The following is a 20133-nucleotide window of genomic DNA, read 5'->3' as shown; positions in this document are numbered from 1 at the left end:
AAATCACGCATGCACAGAACGGAAAATTTGGACAAGGCATTAAGCAATCCGCATGCGCAGAACGATTGATTTCAGTACTTCCGCTAAGGGCTTCGAGTACAGCGTCAAACTCGGGCCTGTAATCTAACACGCGAGAACTGACCAATGAAATCTGAGAAGTAGGAATACCGGTAGACGCTGTTGCTTGATTGACAATGCCAATCAAGAAAGGGAGGAGCTTGATGATATCGTTCTCTCCCAGTAAATTCCGATGTCAAATAACGACGTTATTTGAACGGAAAAACGATGGTTTGAAAGCGTCCAAATAACGTCGTTTTCCCGTCCAATGACCATATACGAAAAAAACGACGTTTTCGTGTTTGCAGTGTGAGTCGAATGGGACAGCGAATTTAAGCACAGGAAAGGATTACAGATTTACGAGAACACAGCAATTACACTTGGATTTGCACGCGGAGGAGTAATACCACACAACAAAACAGCGAATGTAGTTACATTGCCCGATTTAGTTCCCCCCGATTTAGTTCCCTATAAAGAGATGTGCATCCATCTTGATCAAATAAGCACGACGGATAATATTCAACTTGAAAGTCCTTCAACTCTGCTCAGATCTATTCCAGTCAAAAAAATACAATAGCGGTAGAACGGACTCTTTCTCAACATTACAATATAAAAAATTAAAGCGTGGTATTATTTCAGACCTCAAAATTTCTGTATTAGATGTAAAACACCAACCTATACATATAGGATACTTAAGTGTAACACTCCATATTATAAATAATGGTTGATTCATCAGGCCCTGGAACGCTCAGACAATGTAATACAATTGCACTTTCCGATCTCGGAGACATAGAAGGATTCGGTAGACCCAGTACCGATGGTAGGTCATACACTTAACACTTACAAGATAATGTATACAAGCGGAAAGAAGTTACATTCACGGGTAATCTAGAAGATTTAAGCAATGTCGACGTTAGTAGACTCCTTAAAAACACTTCGTACAATATTACTCGCATATTACCTATACTACTCCTGACATTCGAACTGTTATATTTGTTCCATATCTATACGTTGGCTTCACAAACTCGTTTGAAGTCATTGTTAGTCACAAAACTCAAACAATAAACAGCATGTAAGTTAAGACATATATCGGATTTACTTGCATGAGAATCCAAAGAACAAATGTCCAAGAATGCATCCTGGTATCTATTCTTGTTTTTTTATTGCTTGTTGTTTAACGCCGCACACAACACTATTCCAGCTATATGACGGCGGTCTGTGTATAATCGAATCTGGACCATACAATCCAGTGATTGACATCATGAGCATCGGTCTAGGCAACTTGAATACGATGACATGCATCAACCAAGTCAGCGGGTGACAGAGTTGGTGTAGAAATTAATCGGCATATCTATTTTGCAAATTCCTGTGTATTTGTAGGAACTGCTAGTGTCATAAAGCACGACACAGCATGATTCGGGGAAGTGCTGTCTGGCTTCTTCTGTTCATGGCAACGACCCACGCAGGTACGTTGGGACTCTGCTTCATATATATCGCAAAAAGATATGTATTTGTATAAATGGTTTCTTACTTCTGTTATTAAATTGATGGTAATATTTCTCTGGCTCTGAACAAGGTGGTATGGCCTTCCAAAATGTTGAATGTGTTTACGTTCATTCATTCGGGACTAGATTATTAGCTCACTGGGTCCGAAGGACCAAGGTGACCATATTCCATACCGTGGCGTCCGTCTTCCGTCCATCGTCCGTACATCAACAAGTTATCCAAACGACTTCTTCTTCTTAACAACTAATTGGAAATTAACGAAATTTGACTTGAAGCATCCCTAGGTGGCGGGGATTCAAAATTGTGCAAATGGTGGGGCTGGGGGGCGGGGCTGAGGGGCGGGACTAAATAGGGGTAATTTGGCTATCTTGCTTTAAACGACTTCTTGTCTGAAACGAAGAGATAGGCATCAATCATATTTGGTTGGAAGCATTATCCGTCGGTGAGGATTCAAAATTGTACAATTGACATCATGAGCATCGTTCCACGCAATTGGGATACGATGACATGCATCAACCAAGTCAGCGAGTCTAACCACCCGATCCCGTTAGTCGCCTCTTACGACAAGCATAGTCGCTTTTTACGGTTACACTAAAACAATTAAAAATGCCTTGCCCTGCTGATAGATCCTGTCACTTACACTGTACTATTTGCATAAACAAATAAGTGTTGGTTTTTTTGCCTGAAGCAACGCAGCAGTATTCATGCCTTGGGACGGCAGCATGTAAACAATGGAGTCTTGACAAGACACTCAAGTGATGGGGCAGACAATCCAGTCACACGATGTTGATTTGTAATTGCACGTTGTGTACACGTGCAGGAATTCTGCTGCCTAAAAGTAAAGTAAAACGTTTAAATAATGTTTTTTGCAACACAGTGGGGGCAGTTTTAACGTTTTGGTCCAATGATTTCTTTTGAAGTTGACTTAGCAATTATGTAACAGATGTGGAGAGAAAAGACGTTGATGGCGCCGGTACCAAGGCAAAGGAGTTTGTCATGACGAGGTGTCGTCGAGTATGGAGAACAGCAGAACGGAGCCTGTGTTGTTATGATTACCATGCTAATATTTATTTGATCCAAGTTTGGTCGCCTCTACGAGCAATGAGGTGCTGGGTACGCATTCTACTCCAGGTTATAACGGGGACCTGTCACTGGTATGTTTTATGTGAATCAGGTATAATTTAAGAGTGGCTCTCAATTAATTTTTTTTTTTTTACTTTTAACCTTTTAACCCTGGTGGTTCTGAATTATGGGTACATGTACGACAGTGATTTAAGTTAGTTCCGAGATACGTACATACGCACGCACGTAATTCAGAATCACCAGGGTTTTTTACTTGAAGTTCAGGCAATAAAAGTCAAGCGTTCGTGGATATGCAAATAGTCATAAATAAACCTACATTTAATAAAACCACGTCAATATAAGCTGATCCTTAAAACTCCTCAGTCATTGCGCCGCAATGATGTTGCGTGCTGGGGTGTGGTGTTGGCTCTGGTTTACCATCGTCTATGTTCAAGGTTGTTCTGACTGTACCTGGGAAGTGGGAGAATGGGATGTGTGCACAGCGCCATGTGGGGGAGGATACCAGAAGAGGAACATCACCCTCTGCTGTCAGCCTGGGGAACCAAGGGAAGACTGTCAACGCAGGTGTGGCCCAGAGAGACGTCCCATGGAGCAGCAAGGCTGTAACAGGAACTGTTACAACGGAGGAGAATTCCGGACAGCGCAGTGTGAATGCCAAAGTGGCTGGCATGGCAAGTGTTGCCAGCTTGGTAAGACCCCTTAAGCTTGTGCGACCGAGCGAGTATGGTCTTACGCCGCTTTTAGCAATATCACGGCAGCGGACACCATAAATGGGTTTCACACATTGTACCCATGTGGGGCATCGAACCCAGGTCTTCGCCGAGACGAGCGAACGCCATAGCCACTAGATTACTCCACCGCCCCCTTAACCTAATGTGGATTGTGCAACACAAACATGAAGAAGTTATGTTTTCTACTTTACATTATTTAACTCATACGAAACTAAAACGGTCGATTTCTATATAAAACATGGGGCGGTGGGGTAGCCTAGTGATTAAAGCCTTCGTTCGTCACGCTGAAGAACCGACTTCGATTCCCCACATGTGTACAAAGTTTGAAGCCCATTATTGGTGTCCCTCACCGTGGCGTAAAACCATACTCACTTATTTAATAAAATATGTATTTTGAATCCAAAGTTTATTCAAGCTCTCTTCCTCAGTTGTTATTTCAATTGTCTTTTGTTTTTTAACGTTGTGTTTACCAAACGTAAACATTACTTTATGTCATAAATAAACCACTAAACAGACACACATTTGACCTTCTTACAGTCATAAAACTTAGCGAGAAGAAACTTCAGCTATTTGCGAGTTCTGAAGCATAGATTTATTGGGCTCCTTATGGTAGTATTGCTTTTACCAAGCAACAATGGTAACATACTGTGCAAATATCGGTGCATAGTCGTTGATAAGACGACACTCGACAAAGGTCAATATGCAATAGGGTATTTTACACATGATATACTCAGTAAGACACGATAAGAAGCAGTAATGATTCAGTTACGTCGTATCCGTGCCTGTCTAGCCAACAGAGGGGGGGGGGGGGGGGGGGGGGGTTACCCGTTATTGACTTTGCTTTCATGTCATGGCAACTTTGCTGTTTGACCCTGGGTTTGGTTTTGCCCTTAGTATGGAAAATCTGTGCTTCACCGGCAGTACCAAAGGTGTGGAATAAATTGACAAATGTTCCCTTAATGTCTTTTCGTCATTTGTTTCCTCTTGGGTTCACAATTTCCGTGTCATAAATCTTGTAAATCCAATATCCCCTACTATTTTTTAATAGTATATACTGAACAGCATTGAAAACGCACCAGCAATAAATCTTGAAATATTACAAAAACAACTTTGACCGATGACCGATTTTTATTAGAACAGACATAGACGGATTATTAAGAAAGACGACAAAGGAAACAGGAATACCACACAGTAATTACAATTACGTCATCAGTGTAAGGAAGACACATAAGGTTAAAATGAAAAGTCAATATCTGGTATGTCCGCCATTGACAGCAACGCAGGCCATGCAACGTCTTCTGATTGATCGAATAAGTCTGCGAATAGTGTTCTGGGGCATTCCACTCTTGACGTAATGTATCTTCAAGTTCTCTCAGGTTTTGTACTTGCGGACGACATGAGAGGCGTTGACCCAGGTAATCCCATAGATGTTCAATTGGCGATAGATCGGGTGACAGGGCTGCCCATGGAAACAGAGTCACACTATTGTTCGCAAGGTACTGTGTTGAAACACGTGCTGTGTGCGCTCTTGCATTATCTTGCTGGAAGGTGTGCATATCCTGGTGCTGATGAAAGAATTGGATGACGAGATTTGCCAATATGTTTTCCTGTAGTAAAGGGCATTAACTCTTCCACGACAAACATGGAGCTCTGTTCGATGGTTCTGACTGATGCCGCTCCACACCATTGCCCCCCAACCCCCCAACCCCCCCCCACAACCCCCCACAACCCCCCAACCCCCAACCCCCCAACCCCCCAACTCCCCAACCCCCAACCCCCCCAACGATTCTACTTGACGTACCAACTTGTAGCATGCCCGAGGCACGTTCACGTTCCTCTGCTGTTAATCTTGGCATTTCTTGTGTCAGTACCCTTTACGTCTGCAGCAACAAGTGATGTGGCTTTTAAAAGTCTGTGTTTTTTAGCCCTATTCTGCATGCTTCCCGTGAAACAAAACACGTTTCCATGATGTGCACGCAATTTGTTGCGTTTTGGCGATTTCGCTCACAAAAAAAATTAGGAATGTGTTTTGACGAGCTGTACTTCTTCATGCTTCGCCCAGAACGTCGTATATTACTCATTCACTTATATATTTTCATATGACTTAAGCCCGGATAAAAATACATCCATTTTCATGGTGGTGCGTTTTCAATGCTGTTCAGTTTATATATATATTTATATTTATCATCCAAAACTGGCTCACACAGGAGATATCGCTTGAATGAGATCAAGCGATATCTACACAGACCATTGTGACCATTGTGACGTCACTAGTTACCATGACGTCACAATCAAATGACATCACTAATGGCTCTGCTACTGAAGCTGTTTGCAATACTTTTTACACTGAAGACACTGCTAATTACTGTCTACAAATTGAAAAAGTTGAAAGAATGATGTTGGATGATAAATAAAATCTCACCCTCGTCTCTTTTGATATCAAATATATCAACACTCGTTGATAAACGTGGCTAAAATCCTCGGAATGCCTCGGAATTTTTCCACTTTTATCAACTTGTGTTGATATATTTGATATCAAAAGACACTCGGGTGAGATTCTCTCTCTATATATATGTATGTATATATGTATGTATATATATATATGCCAATATACCAATATACCAATGCCGATTTTATAGTGCTAGCCCACTAAGATAAGAGAAAGCACAACCCATTGTTCGACCCATCAGAGACCCGCACACGGTGTGTGTGTGTGCGTGCGTGTGTGTGTGCGTGCGTGCGTGCGTGCGTGCGTGCATGCGTGCGTGTGCGTGCGTGCGAGTGGCGAATCAGTAACGTCTGACTGATTGTTTATGTTGATTAAGCTACAGACGCTGGTAGATACAAGTGTGAAGAAATGCCCGCCGTGGCACTCACGGATTACAGTGTAAGTATTAAAAGTTGGCGTGATTTTTTCCTCAGATAATGTCTATAACAGAAGTAGTATAGTGTCACTAGGCAGGAGCTGGTTTTGGTTGATCCGGTTGATCCAGGCGGATGCGAAGGTGATTGGCTGATCCAAGTCACGTGTTCGGATAGGATGACTCATGCATCAACAGCGCGTCGGGAAAGGGTGGGGAATGAAAGGTGTGTGTGTTTATAAGGCAGAAAAGAATTCATAAGAAAACAAAAGTAAAAGGTTATGAATAGAGCTATGTTTATAGCGTGCTGCCCTAAATAGACAAGCAGCCCAGTTTGAATTGAGCGCGCTTGACAACTAACGTGGACCTATATTCAAATAACCCGCGCTCGCTAGAGCGTGCGACCTGGTTTGATGAATGCAGGGTGTGTGTTGAAAGTACATCATACCACAATAGAGACGGGTTGTGTCAACATATACGCCGGGTAATGTAAGAATAAAAAATGTACGTCTAGCTGCATCAAATTCATCTTGTACGGTCTACAAGTTGTACACCATGTACGTTAGACAACCTGTATGGAAAAGAAATAGATAAGACTACACAATCAGCAAGCTAGCAGTTTACATTTAGCGCGCAACAACGAGGTAGGCACGTCACCCTGCATTGACTATAACGCTGAAGGCAGCCGGATTTCGAATCACCCGCGCTGCGTACTATTTTGAACCATTTGTAAAGAATTATTCAGCCCTGTCCCGACTTGCATAGTTGATGTTTCAATGCCAGCTTTTCCATTTAACGCGATGACAAATAAGCCCTACAGTTTGAGTTTTAACCGTGTAACATGATGTGCACAGTTTTACTTCAGAACGTGCTATTTTGAAAATAGATAGAAAACTGATAAGTACATGTAGCAGTGTGACGGCACGAAGCTAGGTTTGTTGGGAAAGTCATGGAAGCAATCTATAGGACATTTTCATGTTTACAATACTCACCCTTAATTCGAAGAGAGAACAGAGTTTATCATGGAAAATTGTTTGACGAGGAAAATGTTTTATTGGAAATATATGTCGAAGCAGGTTTATTCATAGCTAATGTATAGCAGAGAGACTAAGCGACCGACCGCCCATAACAATGTCAACATACCCCGTCCTTACAATTAATGTCAACATACCAGCCTCGCCTGAAGCTTCTCATTCATAAATTTTGTGACCAGTGTCCCGTATTTATGATACGTTAGGGAAGATGTGTTGTACATTTGTTATTTTAAAAGGGAGTTATTTCAGAGAGGATATATATGGGTATTCCCCTCATTAAACCTTTCTTTCGTTGGTGTCTATTAAACGTATCCGGTATTTAATACATTTGAATGATGTAGGAAAGTATGTGCGTGAAGATGTTGTACCTATATCCGAACACGAATGTATGACACCTTTCAATAGATGAATTACGGTTCTAACCACGACACGCAACATGACTATGAGCGTGGTTTAGCAGTTCATATTTATAAACACATCGTAAATGACAGATTTCTGATGAATGAACTCGCCCGCCACACATATCTATAGGGTTATGTTCGCCCGAACTGTAAACAGTGACGCATTGATAACAGGAAGGGTGTGTGGAATGCACTCGTCCTTGTAAGGGTAAAATACGCGTTTAAACTCACCATTTAAACGATGACATTACTTTTTAGATGTATTGGTATCAGTGAATGGGTGAATTTAGTTTTACGCCACACTCGGCATTATTCCAGCTCTAGGGCGGTGGTCTGTCAATAAACGAGCTTGGACCAGACAATCCAGTGATCAACAGCATGAGCAGCGATCTGTGCAACTAGGAACCGATGGCACGTGTCATCCGAGTCGGCGAGACTGACCAACCGATCCCCGTCAGTCGCCGATAAGCATGGGTTACTGAAGGTCGATTCTATAACCCGGACCTTCACGGGTGTAGTATGACGAAGACTATATACTAATATGATCGCTTTTTAACATACTCACACATGAAGAAAGCGTCAGAGATTAGACTTGACCCTAGAGATATATTTAGGAAGACTACGTTGAGAAAATCACAACAGAGAAAGAAACCACAAGCAGCCAAGAAGTCGACGCTGAAGACAAAGAAGAGACAGGTAACACCTAAAATGAAAACGATGACAACCAAACAGGAATCGAAGACAACACCCCAACCCGTGAAAATACAACATGTGTCGGAGGTGAAGGCTGTGGTGGAACGGGCACTTGCTGCCTTGAAGCATCAACAGAGTCAAGGGTATAAAAGAAAGCTTCATACCCTCTAATCGCACACCGTATTGGATCACCATGGGGGTTGCCACCTGTCCGGACTGTGAAAAAATGTTTTCAAGGAGAGATGTCATGTTACGACACAGGAGAAATAAACATAGCATACCGCCGCCGTTACAAGCCCACCCGCCGCCGCAAGTCCACCGACCATTACAAGCCCACCCGCTAACGCCGCCGCCGCAAGCCCATCCGCTACCGCCGCCGCAAATCCACCCGCCATTACAAGGCCACCCGCTAACGCCGCCGCCGCCGCAAGTCCACCCACCGCCGCCGCTGCGTCAAGCCAACCCGCCGTTACAAGAACATCCGCCGCCGCCGCCGCCATCGCAAGTCCAGTCGTGGCTGCCTCATTTACCATGTATATCTGATCTTCGAGAACAATTCAAGTTCCTGATTCCCTCAAATGCGCACGATGTGGGACCCAGTGGTTGTGGAAAGTCTGTGTTTACCTCTCATGTACTCTGGCATGGCCTGATCCAACCCCAACCTACCCGCATCGTTTGGTGTTATACTCAATGGCAGCCATTATATAAGGACCTCGGTGAGCAGCTGCCCCAGCTGACCTTTGTAAAAGGAATTCCCTACGATATCTTGGACGAGGATTACTTTGTTGCTCGTCAACAGAACGTGTTGGTCCTGGATGATTTCCTGGCCGAAGCAAAGCACGACAAGCGTATTTCGCGGCTGTTTACTCAAACCTCACATTACAAGAATGTATTGATCTTTCTCTTGATACAAAATCTGTTTCCGAGAGGTAAGGAATCGAGAGACATTTCTTTGAATGCGCATTATGTCGACCTGTTTCATTCCCCCATAGATAAACAGCAAATCAAACTCTTCGCTCATAGAATTTTCCCCGAACATATGGATCACTTTATGGCTATGTATGAAAAGGTTGCTGAAACACCCTATGGACAACTCACCATCGATCTAAAACCTACCACCAAAGATAAGGATCGACTGCATGTTAACCTCATAAATGAGGAAAACAGGAGAACAACAGCACAGTCTGAACCTGATCTGCATAGGGAGAAGTTGACTACAACAGAATCCTTGGATAGTCCTCTGACACAAGAAGAGAGATTGCCCCAACATCAGCTCACGCCAATTGAAACCGATTCAGACACCAGTAGTGAGACATCATTGACTATGGCCACGGCTTGCGCAGATTGCGGGGTGCTGATAGATAACATGCACGATCTACAGCGACATGTCAAACACTGGTGTCCAGCCAATAGCCTTCAACCTAAGAGAAAGCGTGCCAGACCCGAGAGTGATGACGATGACAGTGACCCAGAAAGGCAGTGGTCTTGCCGTCAAACCTCCACGTGGGAAGTCAACATTCACTAATATGGAAGCCGAGGAGTGGCAAAATGTAGGCTTACAGCGCATCTGGAAGTAGGTGTATGATACGTTTCATGACAAGATGAAACTGCAGAAAAAACAGTACAAGCGACAGGGACGAACGCAAGAATGGATTGAGAGAAGATTGAAACTGAGGTGGGAGGATCTAGTGCGTAGTACTCTCAACTATGCGATGGAATATACCACGTACTTTAAAGAGGCCCCTCTGTTTCAAAACATGCTATACAACCTGGGAGACATGAATCCTTCCACGGAACAATCCGTTCTCAAAAATAAAATCAAACTCCTCCTAAAACCCAAGATGAAAGAGATCCTGCCTTTGATGGATATGCCGGAAATAGAAAGTGAGACTGAATCTGATAGTGTTGCAGAGGATAACAACGGTGATGACGAGGAGGAGGAGGATGATCGTGAGCAGAACGATTAGGCATAAATACCGATCACTACTATATCAGTCTAACAGTCAGAAGAGAATGCCGAGTCAACGCCACGCGTCTAGTTTGATTCATATTTTGAAAACAACTCGTAAACTGAGGCGTTTGAACGATAAGAAACGCCGAATTTCCCTCTACGTGAGAGGAATGGTGAAACTGGGACCTCCTGGACGGAAATCGTTACAAGCAATGGATAAAGCATAGACTATAGACAACCATTCAACCTTAAAACAGCGTAGAAAAGGAAACATTCAACAGTGCGAAATGTGTTTCAAAACATGGACTCGCTATTTAAACAATAGGGCCTTTGAGCAGCAGCAGCATGTGTATATGAGTGACTAAATAATGTTCCAGAGTGAATACTATTGTCCATTCGTATATCACCCGCTTTGTATGGAACCGATTGGCTCGAATCAATAAATGATACGAATGAATTGTTTGTTTGTTTTTTCTCATTTTTTTTGGCATATTAGTATATAGTCTTCGTCATACTACACCCGTGAAGGTCCCGGGTTATAGAATCGACCTTCAGTAACCCATGCTTATCGGCGACTGACGGGGATCGGTTGGTCAGTCTCGCCGACTCGGATGACACGTGCCATCGGTTCCTAGTTGCACAGATCGCTGCTCATGCTGTTGATCACTGGATTGTCTGGTCCAAGCTCGTTTATTGACAGACCACCGCCCTAGAGCTGGAATAATGCCGAGTGTGGCGTAAAACTAAATTCACCCATTCACTGATACCAATACATCTAAAAAGTAATGTCATCGTTTAAATGGTGAGTTTAAACGCGTATTTTACCCTTACAAGGACGAGTGCATTCCACACACCCTTCCTGTTATCAATGCGTCACTGTTTACAGTTCGGGCGAACATAACCCTATAGATATGTGTGGCGGGCGAGTTCATTCATCAGAAATCTGTCATTTACGATGTGTTTATAAATATGAACTGCTAAACCACGCTCATAGTCATGTTGCGTGTCGTGGTTAGAACCGTAATTCATCTATTGAAAGGTGTCATACATTCGTGTTCGGATATAGGTACAACATCTTCACGCACATACTTTCCTACATTATTCAAATGTATTAAATACCGGATACGTCTCTGCTATACATTAGCTATGAATAAACCTGCTTCGACATATATTTCCAATAAAACATTTTCCTCGTCAAACAATTTTCCATGATAAACTCTGTTCTCTCTTCGAATTAAGGGTGAGTATTGTAAACATGAAAATGTCCTATAGATTGCTTCCATGACTTTCCCAACAAACCTAGCTTCGTGCCGTCACACTGCTACATGTACTTATCAGTTTTCTATCTATTTTCAAAATAGCACGTTCTGAAGTAAAACTGTGCACATCATGTTACACGGTTAAAACTCAAACTGTAGGGCTTATTTGTCATCGCGTTAAATGGAAACGCTAGCATTGAAACATCAACTATGCAAGTCGGGACAGGGCTGAATAATTCTTTACAAATGGTTCACAATAGTACGCAGCGCGGGTGATTCGAAATCCGGCTGCCTTCAGCGTTATAGTCAATGCAGGGTGACGTGACAACCTCGTTGTTGCGCGCTAAATGTAAACTGTTAGCTTGCTGATTGTGTAGTCTTATCTATTTCTTTTCCATACAGGTTGTCTAACGTTCATGGTGTACAACTTGTAGACCGTACAAGATGAATTTGATGCAGCTAGACGTACATTTTTTATTCTTACATTACCCGGCGTATATTATGTTGACACAACCCGTCTCTTTTGTGGTATGATGTACTTTCAACACACACCCTGCATTTATCAAACCAGGTCGCACGCTCTAGCGAGCGTGGGTTATTTGAATATAGGTCCACGTGAGTTGTCAAGCGCGCTCAATTCAAACTGGGCTGCTTGTCTATTTAGGGCAGCACGCTATACACATAGCTCTATTCATAACCTTTTACTTTTGTTTTCTTATGAATTCTTTTCTGCCTTATAAACACACACACCTTTCATTCCCCACCCTTTCCCGACGCGCTGTTGATGCATGAGTCATCCTATCCGAACACGTGACTTGGATCAGCCAATCACCTTCGCATCCGCCTGGATCAACCGGATCAACCAAAACCAGCTCCTGCCTAGTGACACTATACTACTAACAGACTCAAAGCTGGCTAGGACACCCTGTTGTAAATCTAAATCTGCTATCAGTGTTTACATTTTACAACCCCTATTCTTGGCGGTTACTGAGTACAAAATATAGTTGTTGTGGCGATCAAGGTGAATGTCTCACCGTCACACATTTCCTATAAATAACAATGTCTTGCACTGTTGAAGACGTAAATAAACTTTATTGCAGAATCAGTACCAAGGGCAACTAGAGCTTTTGCCAGGAGGATTTAAAGGATACAGATTTTTTGCCCTGGTGGGACGTCATGATAACCCAAGCTGTAGTGTGAGTGTTGTATGTTTATGTAAATATGTTGAGTCAATCGACGTATGGGCTGTTATCGACATAAAGGATATGGGTTAACGAAACGCGGACCTAGTGTATCCATATTACACTTTTGTAATGACAATTCTCTTTACCCCAACAGCTGCGTATGTACATTGAGGGAGAGAGAGGGACTGTATCTCGGACGTGCCTTTATCCTGACCGGCCAGCCTTGTGGGAGAATGGAAAAACTGGGGATGACATTTCAACACACATAGGAAGAATCAAATTAATTTGGTTTGAGGTAATTGTAACCAACCTAATGTCTACCGTTTGATATATTAGTAGTCCTGACTTTGGCATCTGTCTCTTTGTTGTCATCTGTATACCATAAGACGTCAACGCCAGAGAGTAACCAGTCTCGGTTATCCACAGAGACAGATTCCATTGGGCGTAAAAGACATAATAGTAGTGAAAATTGTGTGAATGGGTCGTTTGGTGACCAAGATCGGCAAAAGTACTATATGTTACTTCCATCTGGCAATTTAAAATATTATATCAGTGAGTGAATATCATTTTACGCCGCTATTAGCAATATTCCAGTAATATCAAAAATAGGCTTCACACATTGTACCCATATGGGGAATCCAAACCGGCCCTTCGGCGTGACGAGCGAGCGCTTTAGATACGAGGCTACCCCACCGCCTAAATTATTATATCAAGTGGAGCAACATTATTTTCTTGTGCTGCAGTTAAATCTTTTGACCATGCCTCTCCCCTTTTCTGTCTGACGGAATTTAGTTTTCTGTTAGCATGACCCAAACATAGCCTGTACCTGGAGACCAGAAGGAGTGACAGTGACAAACACCCTCTTGTCACAAAGTCAATATTTCACCTGCACTCAGTCGGTTCAGGTATTTGGACCGGCCATCAGGAGGGTTCGAGCAGCTCTCAATCGAGGTATGTCGATAAGGCATTTATTCTTTGCAATCATAACGTAATATCAGTTGATATAAGTAATGGTTTATGTGCGTAACTGTGTATTGGTTAAGTGCACGAGGGTGGGGTGATGGGTGGATGAATGGGTTGTACTATTTTACATCTCCCTGTTCTACAACACTCCACGTAAACGTTCATGTAAGTGTGTGCGTGTGCGTGTGCGTGGGGGATGGAGCAGTATTGATGGATGTTCAAGTATTCTACATAATCCAGTTCCACAAAATCGTTTTACAGGACTCCGAGTAACAGTTTATACAAGTAACAAAGATATGGCTGGCACAGACTCTGGTCTGTATTTGCGGGTGTATGGCCGGACTAGCAGTAGCAATGAAAATAAACTCTCTGGGAGCTTTGAAAAGAATGATGTCGATACGACTTCTATGAATGTTGGAGATATAGGACGACTGTATCAAATCAGGTTTGTCCATAAAACAATAAAGAATTCGATATCCCATATTAAACAACAAATTAAAATACCCGGTCAGTAATACAACTGTTGGGGTGAAAATGTTATGAAATTACTTACATACTTAATTCTAATAATTGTGTCTCATGTTTATCGGGCATATCCTGAATGTTTAAAGTTCGATTTCTCTTTTTACAGAATTCGCTCAGATGACGGGGGATGGTTTTCCGGCTGGCATCTGAATAAGGTATAATGTATAGATGCAATCACTACGGGGAACACTAAGCATCAGTGACTAGATACCCATGAAATGCATCGAATCGGGTCGGTGGTGTGGTGTACTAATGTACTTTCCTACCACTGGGCTATTCCATAGCCGCTTAGAAATTTTGCATTTCTGCTACAAAAAAGAACATTAGAACATATCACTGATGAACTGATAAAACACATAAAACCCAAATCAACCGATGTTCAACAACGTTTACAACGTTTTTCTTCCAGTTTGTTTTGCCTCTTCATGTGACAGATAAACGCACAGCTAAGTTCGACAGTTGTGTCGAACTTTGATGTGTCGAACTAATGGTTGTCTCGAAGTAAAAGCTAGGCCCCTGCGTATTCCTTATTTATTTTCGGTTGTTTCTAACCTCCGATAACTCGAAGTATTTGCGTAGGTCCCTTCAACTTCGACACAACGGTGGTCGACTGTATATGGTTCGATGTTCAGTAAATGTTTAACCTAATAATGATCTCGTACAATATTGAAAAACAACAAATATGTGGACATGCATGTTTTATTCCTGGATTTTAGGTTGAAATTTATGAAGATTCCAAAACGCTTATATTCAAGTGTGGGTGTTGGATTGGGGAAAATAATCCAAAAGAGAGAACAGTCTGGGTCGAAAATGGTAAGTGTACAATATTAATTTTTTATGCGAAATAAACTCTTTTAAAGTTGTATTAAATCATGAATGTTTCCTCGTCATGATATGTCTGAAATACTGCCGATGTGACGTTAAATCTTAACTCACTCACTCATAAATGTTTCGTGTAATTATATGTCAAAGATACTACTATCTTCTTACATTAATACCCTTTCTGATTATGTCACAGAATGTTCAAGTATTGGGTACTGTCGCAGTCAGCGGTGCACTACGTGTGCTAGATGTCTAACGTCAGACTCAAGATACTTTTATGAGCTGAGTGCATCTAAAAAACAATGTTACCGTAAGTACCACACCCTACAGGCAGGGATATGCAAACATCTGTAAATTTTGTGTGTAGTATTCCTGAAATACAGTGCAATAAGAAAAAAAATTTTTTTGAAGTACATTGAGTATGTAAATACATGTACATGTTTTATGATAAATGCTGGACTTCCTCATAGATGCCATCAATGTGATGTGTTGGGATAGATAGGTACGAAGTAATCTCCCCACCTTCCTGGGATGTTTCTGTATGCATATGAGTCGGAATTGCTGATTGGCAAAATCAAAAACAGGAATATAACCAAGAAGTTTAACGTCAGCTTCAAGTATATTGATGATATTATGATACCGTTCAATAATTGTCAAATAGGCAATTTTCTCCAACTGAATTAGAAATAAAAGAGACCAATGAGACCGCATCATTGGTTTCATATTAAGATCCATGTATAAAGATTCAGATGAGAATAAAATATCCACAGGGCTGCCTTTGGTGTCTACATGCCACAACTTTGTGGAATCGAGCATTTCAAACATCGTCATACGACTCTTGATCATAAGTTGTTTCGTCGCGATGATAACATTCAAGACCTTAGTAAAACTGTCAAACATTTTATTCCGGATTTTGACTATGCGTTCCTGTGTTTGTACTGGTGAACAACTGCCTTGTCTTTGTATGTGTTTGTGACGGGTGCCACCGGTTGGGCAGGATACGCTCACCTTATCCAAGCGCCTGGCATCATGATTAATTGATAGAGATCCATAAACGTATGTATATGACATAGGCGGATTCATATGACGGACTCTGCTTTGAACAGTGATTTCTCATGATAATGGAAAGGGGTTTTGTCGCTTTTATCAGCCCTACTCTTTTATTGGGATGTATCAGCTCCGATCAATAGCCTTTGTTATCGACTACGATACTCTATTAAAATGTAACGTTTAAAGTTAATTTTGCTTTGAGTTCTGTGCCAGTGTCTTCATGGAAATTATATTTTGATAAATTAATATCTCTGTAGTAATCACAGTGTTTGTTCGTATATTTAATTTGGTAATAATGCGTAAACAAACGTAATGTATGGAATACTACAAGGGACACTGTCGTTAGTTTTGACACTTTTTGCTTATTTTTGGAAGGGCGATAACAACGCGTCACTGTCCCTTTTAGTATTCCATAGTAATGCAAGGAACGTTCAGAGGTGAGATGTAGTGCAATGAGAGCAGTGGTAGGGGATTTCAAGAGGAAGTGCTAAAGGGGCAGTAATGGTGGTTATGTTGGGGTAGTGCATGGATATTTCAGGGGGTATTGTAGGGGGTAATGTACATGTAGGGCCAGTACAGGAGATGGTGCAAGGGTTAGTGTAGGGATAGTGCTGACGTTTACATCATTAGACAAGAAAATACATGTTACTGACATGAGGCTCACCTTGAATCAGAGTTCAGTGACAGGTTGTAGTAGTTTTAATGATAGGTCAGTCTCTTTACTGTCTTCTGAGGAATAAGCATATAATAGATCACACGAATCCGATGATCTAGCATTGAAATGGACAATTTAACATCGGATCCGATTGGTCTGACTTACTTAAACCATTGCTAGCATTCGTTCGTTAGCTCATTGTTCACACTTAACGGGTTCGAATCCTGCTGGCGACACACGTTAATCGATGAATTGTTTCATCACCAAGAGCTATACTTAGGGGAAAAAGAAGTTCACTTATTGCCGTGTGTAGTTTAACTGACAAGTCAGTCGGTTAATACCCAGCCAAAGACAAAGGAGCCATGGTTGAAGTAGTGATGAGCTTCGCTCAGTCCCCCGAATGTCATGTTCTTGTAGTAACGTTTATTGTGCCCATAAAACACCTTTCCGAAGTTCCACTTCCAGTGACTTGTCAAGTGCTCTATTTATCCAGGATGCCAGCACATTGCCAACTGTCAAGCAGAGGAGGTGTGCACATGTAATGACTGCCAAGTGTGCTCACGATGTGAAGGAGTTGTGATAGAAGGACCGGGGCAGAGAGCTTATGTCATTTCAAAGGACGGAAAATACTGCAGAAGTAAGGATGCTTAGAAAAAGATAAGTGGCAATGCTAAGGTTACCCCCCGAGTATTGGTCTGATTAAGTTGGGTTGAAACAATTAGTTTGAGTTGTTGCTATTTTGTTACATGTCATGTCTTTGGAATAGCTATATTTGTAGTTCGGAGTAATTGGAATAGTAATGGTTTGGGGCAACCTTTTCCAAATGTTCCATCAATATCCGGATGGATTCCGGAAATGGGATTCACACATTGCATCCACGTGGGCAAATGAACCCGATCCTTTAGCGTACAGAACGATGTTTTTAAACTAAAAGGCTACCCTACCTCCCCAAAAAAATATTTCAATGCACGTCGAATATATGATTATTCTGTTTATCAACTTTAGAGGCATGTTCATGGCGACAAGACAGCACGTGGTGTTACCCGGGGACGTGCGAGGATGAACTGGCCAGTAATTGCACCTGCGCTGCTGGATTCAGTGGTCCGAACTGTCAGAATAGTTAGTATAATTTACTGCTACTACAAACACTTCTCTGCTTCCCCAAGTATGCTATAATCAGTCACAATAATGATTGGCACTACTGGTTGTATACATTATTACTCAGTAAGACAAGTTAAGAAGCAGTAATGATTCGATTTCAGTTGGCGTGATGACTCGTAATAATATGCTAGTCTCAACAAGGAGCTGAGGTCGGTGAAATGGGATTTAACGTCACGTCCAAGATTATATATATACACTTAAACATTAAACAACACCTTTGCTTTTAACACCATCACCGTTTTGCTACCATTTATTTGACTATGATATTTTACCATTCAACCCTTTAGTTGACACACCACCCCTGATACCATGGAACAGGATAGTAGTGCACGGCCAGAGAAATGAAACAGCCGAGGCTCCACTCGACCCTAGCAACTCTGAGGCCCAGGAAGACTCATGGACAAACCTGAAGAACATTCACAACATTAACTATGATTTTCGCACCAACTTTATCCCTTCTGGACTACTGACAACCAGACATAAGTTCATAGATGGTTACAGTGTTGGAATTGTGCAAGGCAAACTTGCAGTTAACCTTTTCAAAGGTATATTCAAAGCTTCAAAATTGATTTAATAATTCATATTATGTCCTGACAATAAACATAACATTAAACCCATTTTTCCCTTTGGCATTAAATATAAATCGTTATCGTGAAAGATTATTCCATCTCGTTAATCTGCCGAAGGAAGGGGAAAAAACAGTGGAAATTATAAGATTGGGTCACTGAAAATCAGTTATGGCACCAGGTGTTCGCGAAAAATAGTTTCTTTATTTGTCACTGTCTTTAGCTGTTGCTACATGTCATCATAATCATGTATGCTTACCACATGCAGCATATAGTGCTTGTCATGTTAGCTATGTGCTATGTAGACGCATGCAACCGATAAGACGGGATAGCTACTTAGAAATGCTTTTTATTATTACAGATATCACACAGATGACTAATTTCTCAACATCCATCAACTGTGGGAGCGTTTCTGAGCTTGCCCCACATACAGGTCCCTTAAGCTTCCAATGCAATGGGGATGTCAATATCATTAATGTCTTCAAATCATCAGAGCTAACAACAGGGGATGTGTAAGACAAACTTGCCTATTACGAATATATCGCTTTAAAATGCCCCATGTATTTTGATTTGCTTAAAGGTAAACAGATAGACAGATGTTTTTTTATTTCATATCCACAGATCTGCTATGTGATTGATTATTTGTAATATATCAATTAGTCCTTACATTTCCAATCCAAAGAGAATTGACTTCGAACATCACTGTATTGCATGATTGTTATTTATTGCAGGCTGCAATTTCAATTTGAGACCTCAAATGGTGGGTTTGTGAAAGTAAAGGACATGGAAAAAAACACTGTACAGACACATTTCTACGGTGGTCAGACGAAGACTGCAACAGTGAGAACAGGTATCGACTACATAAATCCATATCACTGCATTTCAACATGGGAATGTTCTGCTGATATGTTCATTGCTGCCAAGACAACTACGCAGGTGAGAATATAGTTCACAGAGGTGGGGTATGGATAATCTCACCCAATTATCTTTTGATATCAAACATATCTACACATGTGGTAAAACTTTTCTCGATGATCGGTCTTGATATATTTGATATCAAAAGATACAAGGGTCAGATTCTATTTATCAACCAACATCATTCTTCCAACTTTTTCATTTTGTAGACAGTAATAAGTAGTGTCTTCGTATCAAAAGTACTGCTAACAGCTTCAGTAGCAGAGCCATTAGTGCTGTCATTTTATTGTGATATCATGGTAACCAACGACATCACAATAGTCTGCAAAGCATTGCGATGCAATTTCACTGCAGCGATATCTATAATGTAGATATCACTTGATCTCACCAAAGCGGTATCTCCTGTAGGGGCCAGTTTTGGATGATAAATCCCATTACAAACTTTTGAATACAACATCACGGCATTTTGAAAAGTTACATGCTGTACAGCTGTTTTCAGTATAGACACCATTTTCAGTTGAAACACACTCAAATTACTGGATCGATAAAGTTAGAAACGTACTATACCCAAGTACATTCGACGCTGAGACACAATGCATATTGTAGTTTGAACTTAATGTCAGGGCTATGTGTACTTGGCACTGGGGGTATGATTTGTTCAACTGTATAAATGTGTTTTCTTGATGTTTTACAGCCATCATTTAATGTTTACTGGA

General features: G+C 41.5%; 1 protein-coding gene and 1 long non-coding RNA gene across 2 annotated transcripts; both read left to right on the top strand.

Moving 5' to 3' along the window:
- The first annotated feature begins 13574 nt into the window (after positions 1–13574).
- LOC125384480 lies at positions 13575–15047 on the top strand. The gene is made up of 4 exons (XR_007223280.1): positions 13575–13711; positions 13985–14168; positions 14355–14403; positions 14965–15047. It is a non-coding gene; the product is annotated as an uncharacterized LOC125384480 (long non-coding RNA).
- A 148-nt stretch (positions 15048–15195) lies between these two features.
- On the top strand, positions 15196–20122 carry LOC125384385. The gene is made up of 5 exons (XM_048403425.1): positions 15196–15380; positions 17269–17412; positions 17781–17894; positions 18224–18454; positions 20112–20122. The coding sequence occupies exons 1-5, from the start codon at positions 15212–15214 to the stop codon at positions 20120–20122; spliced, it is 669 nt and encodes a 222-aa protein (XP_048259382.1). The 5' UTR covers positions 15196–15211.
- The last annotated feature ends 11 nt before the right edge of the window (positions 20123–20133 follow it).

Source organism: Haliotis rufescens, unplaced genomic scaffold (assembly GCF_023055435.1).
Source record: "Haliotis rufescens isolate VD_foot unplaced genomic scaffold, xgHalRufe1.0.p SCAF_3, whole genome shotgun sequence".
In the NCBI taxonomy this organism is placed as follows: Eukaryota; Metazoa; Mollusca; class Gastropoda; order Lepetellida; family Haliotidae; genus Haliotis; species Haliotis rufescens.
The sequence above is the reverse complement of the archived record's forward strand: the minus strand, read 5'-3'. Positions and strand labels throughout refer to the sequence as shown.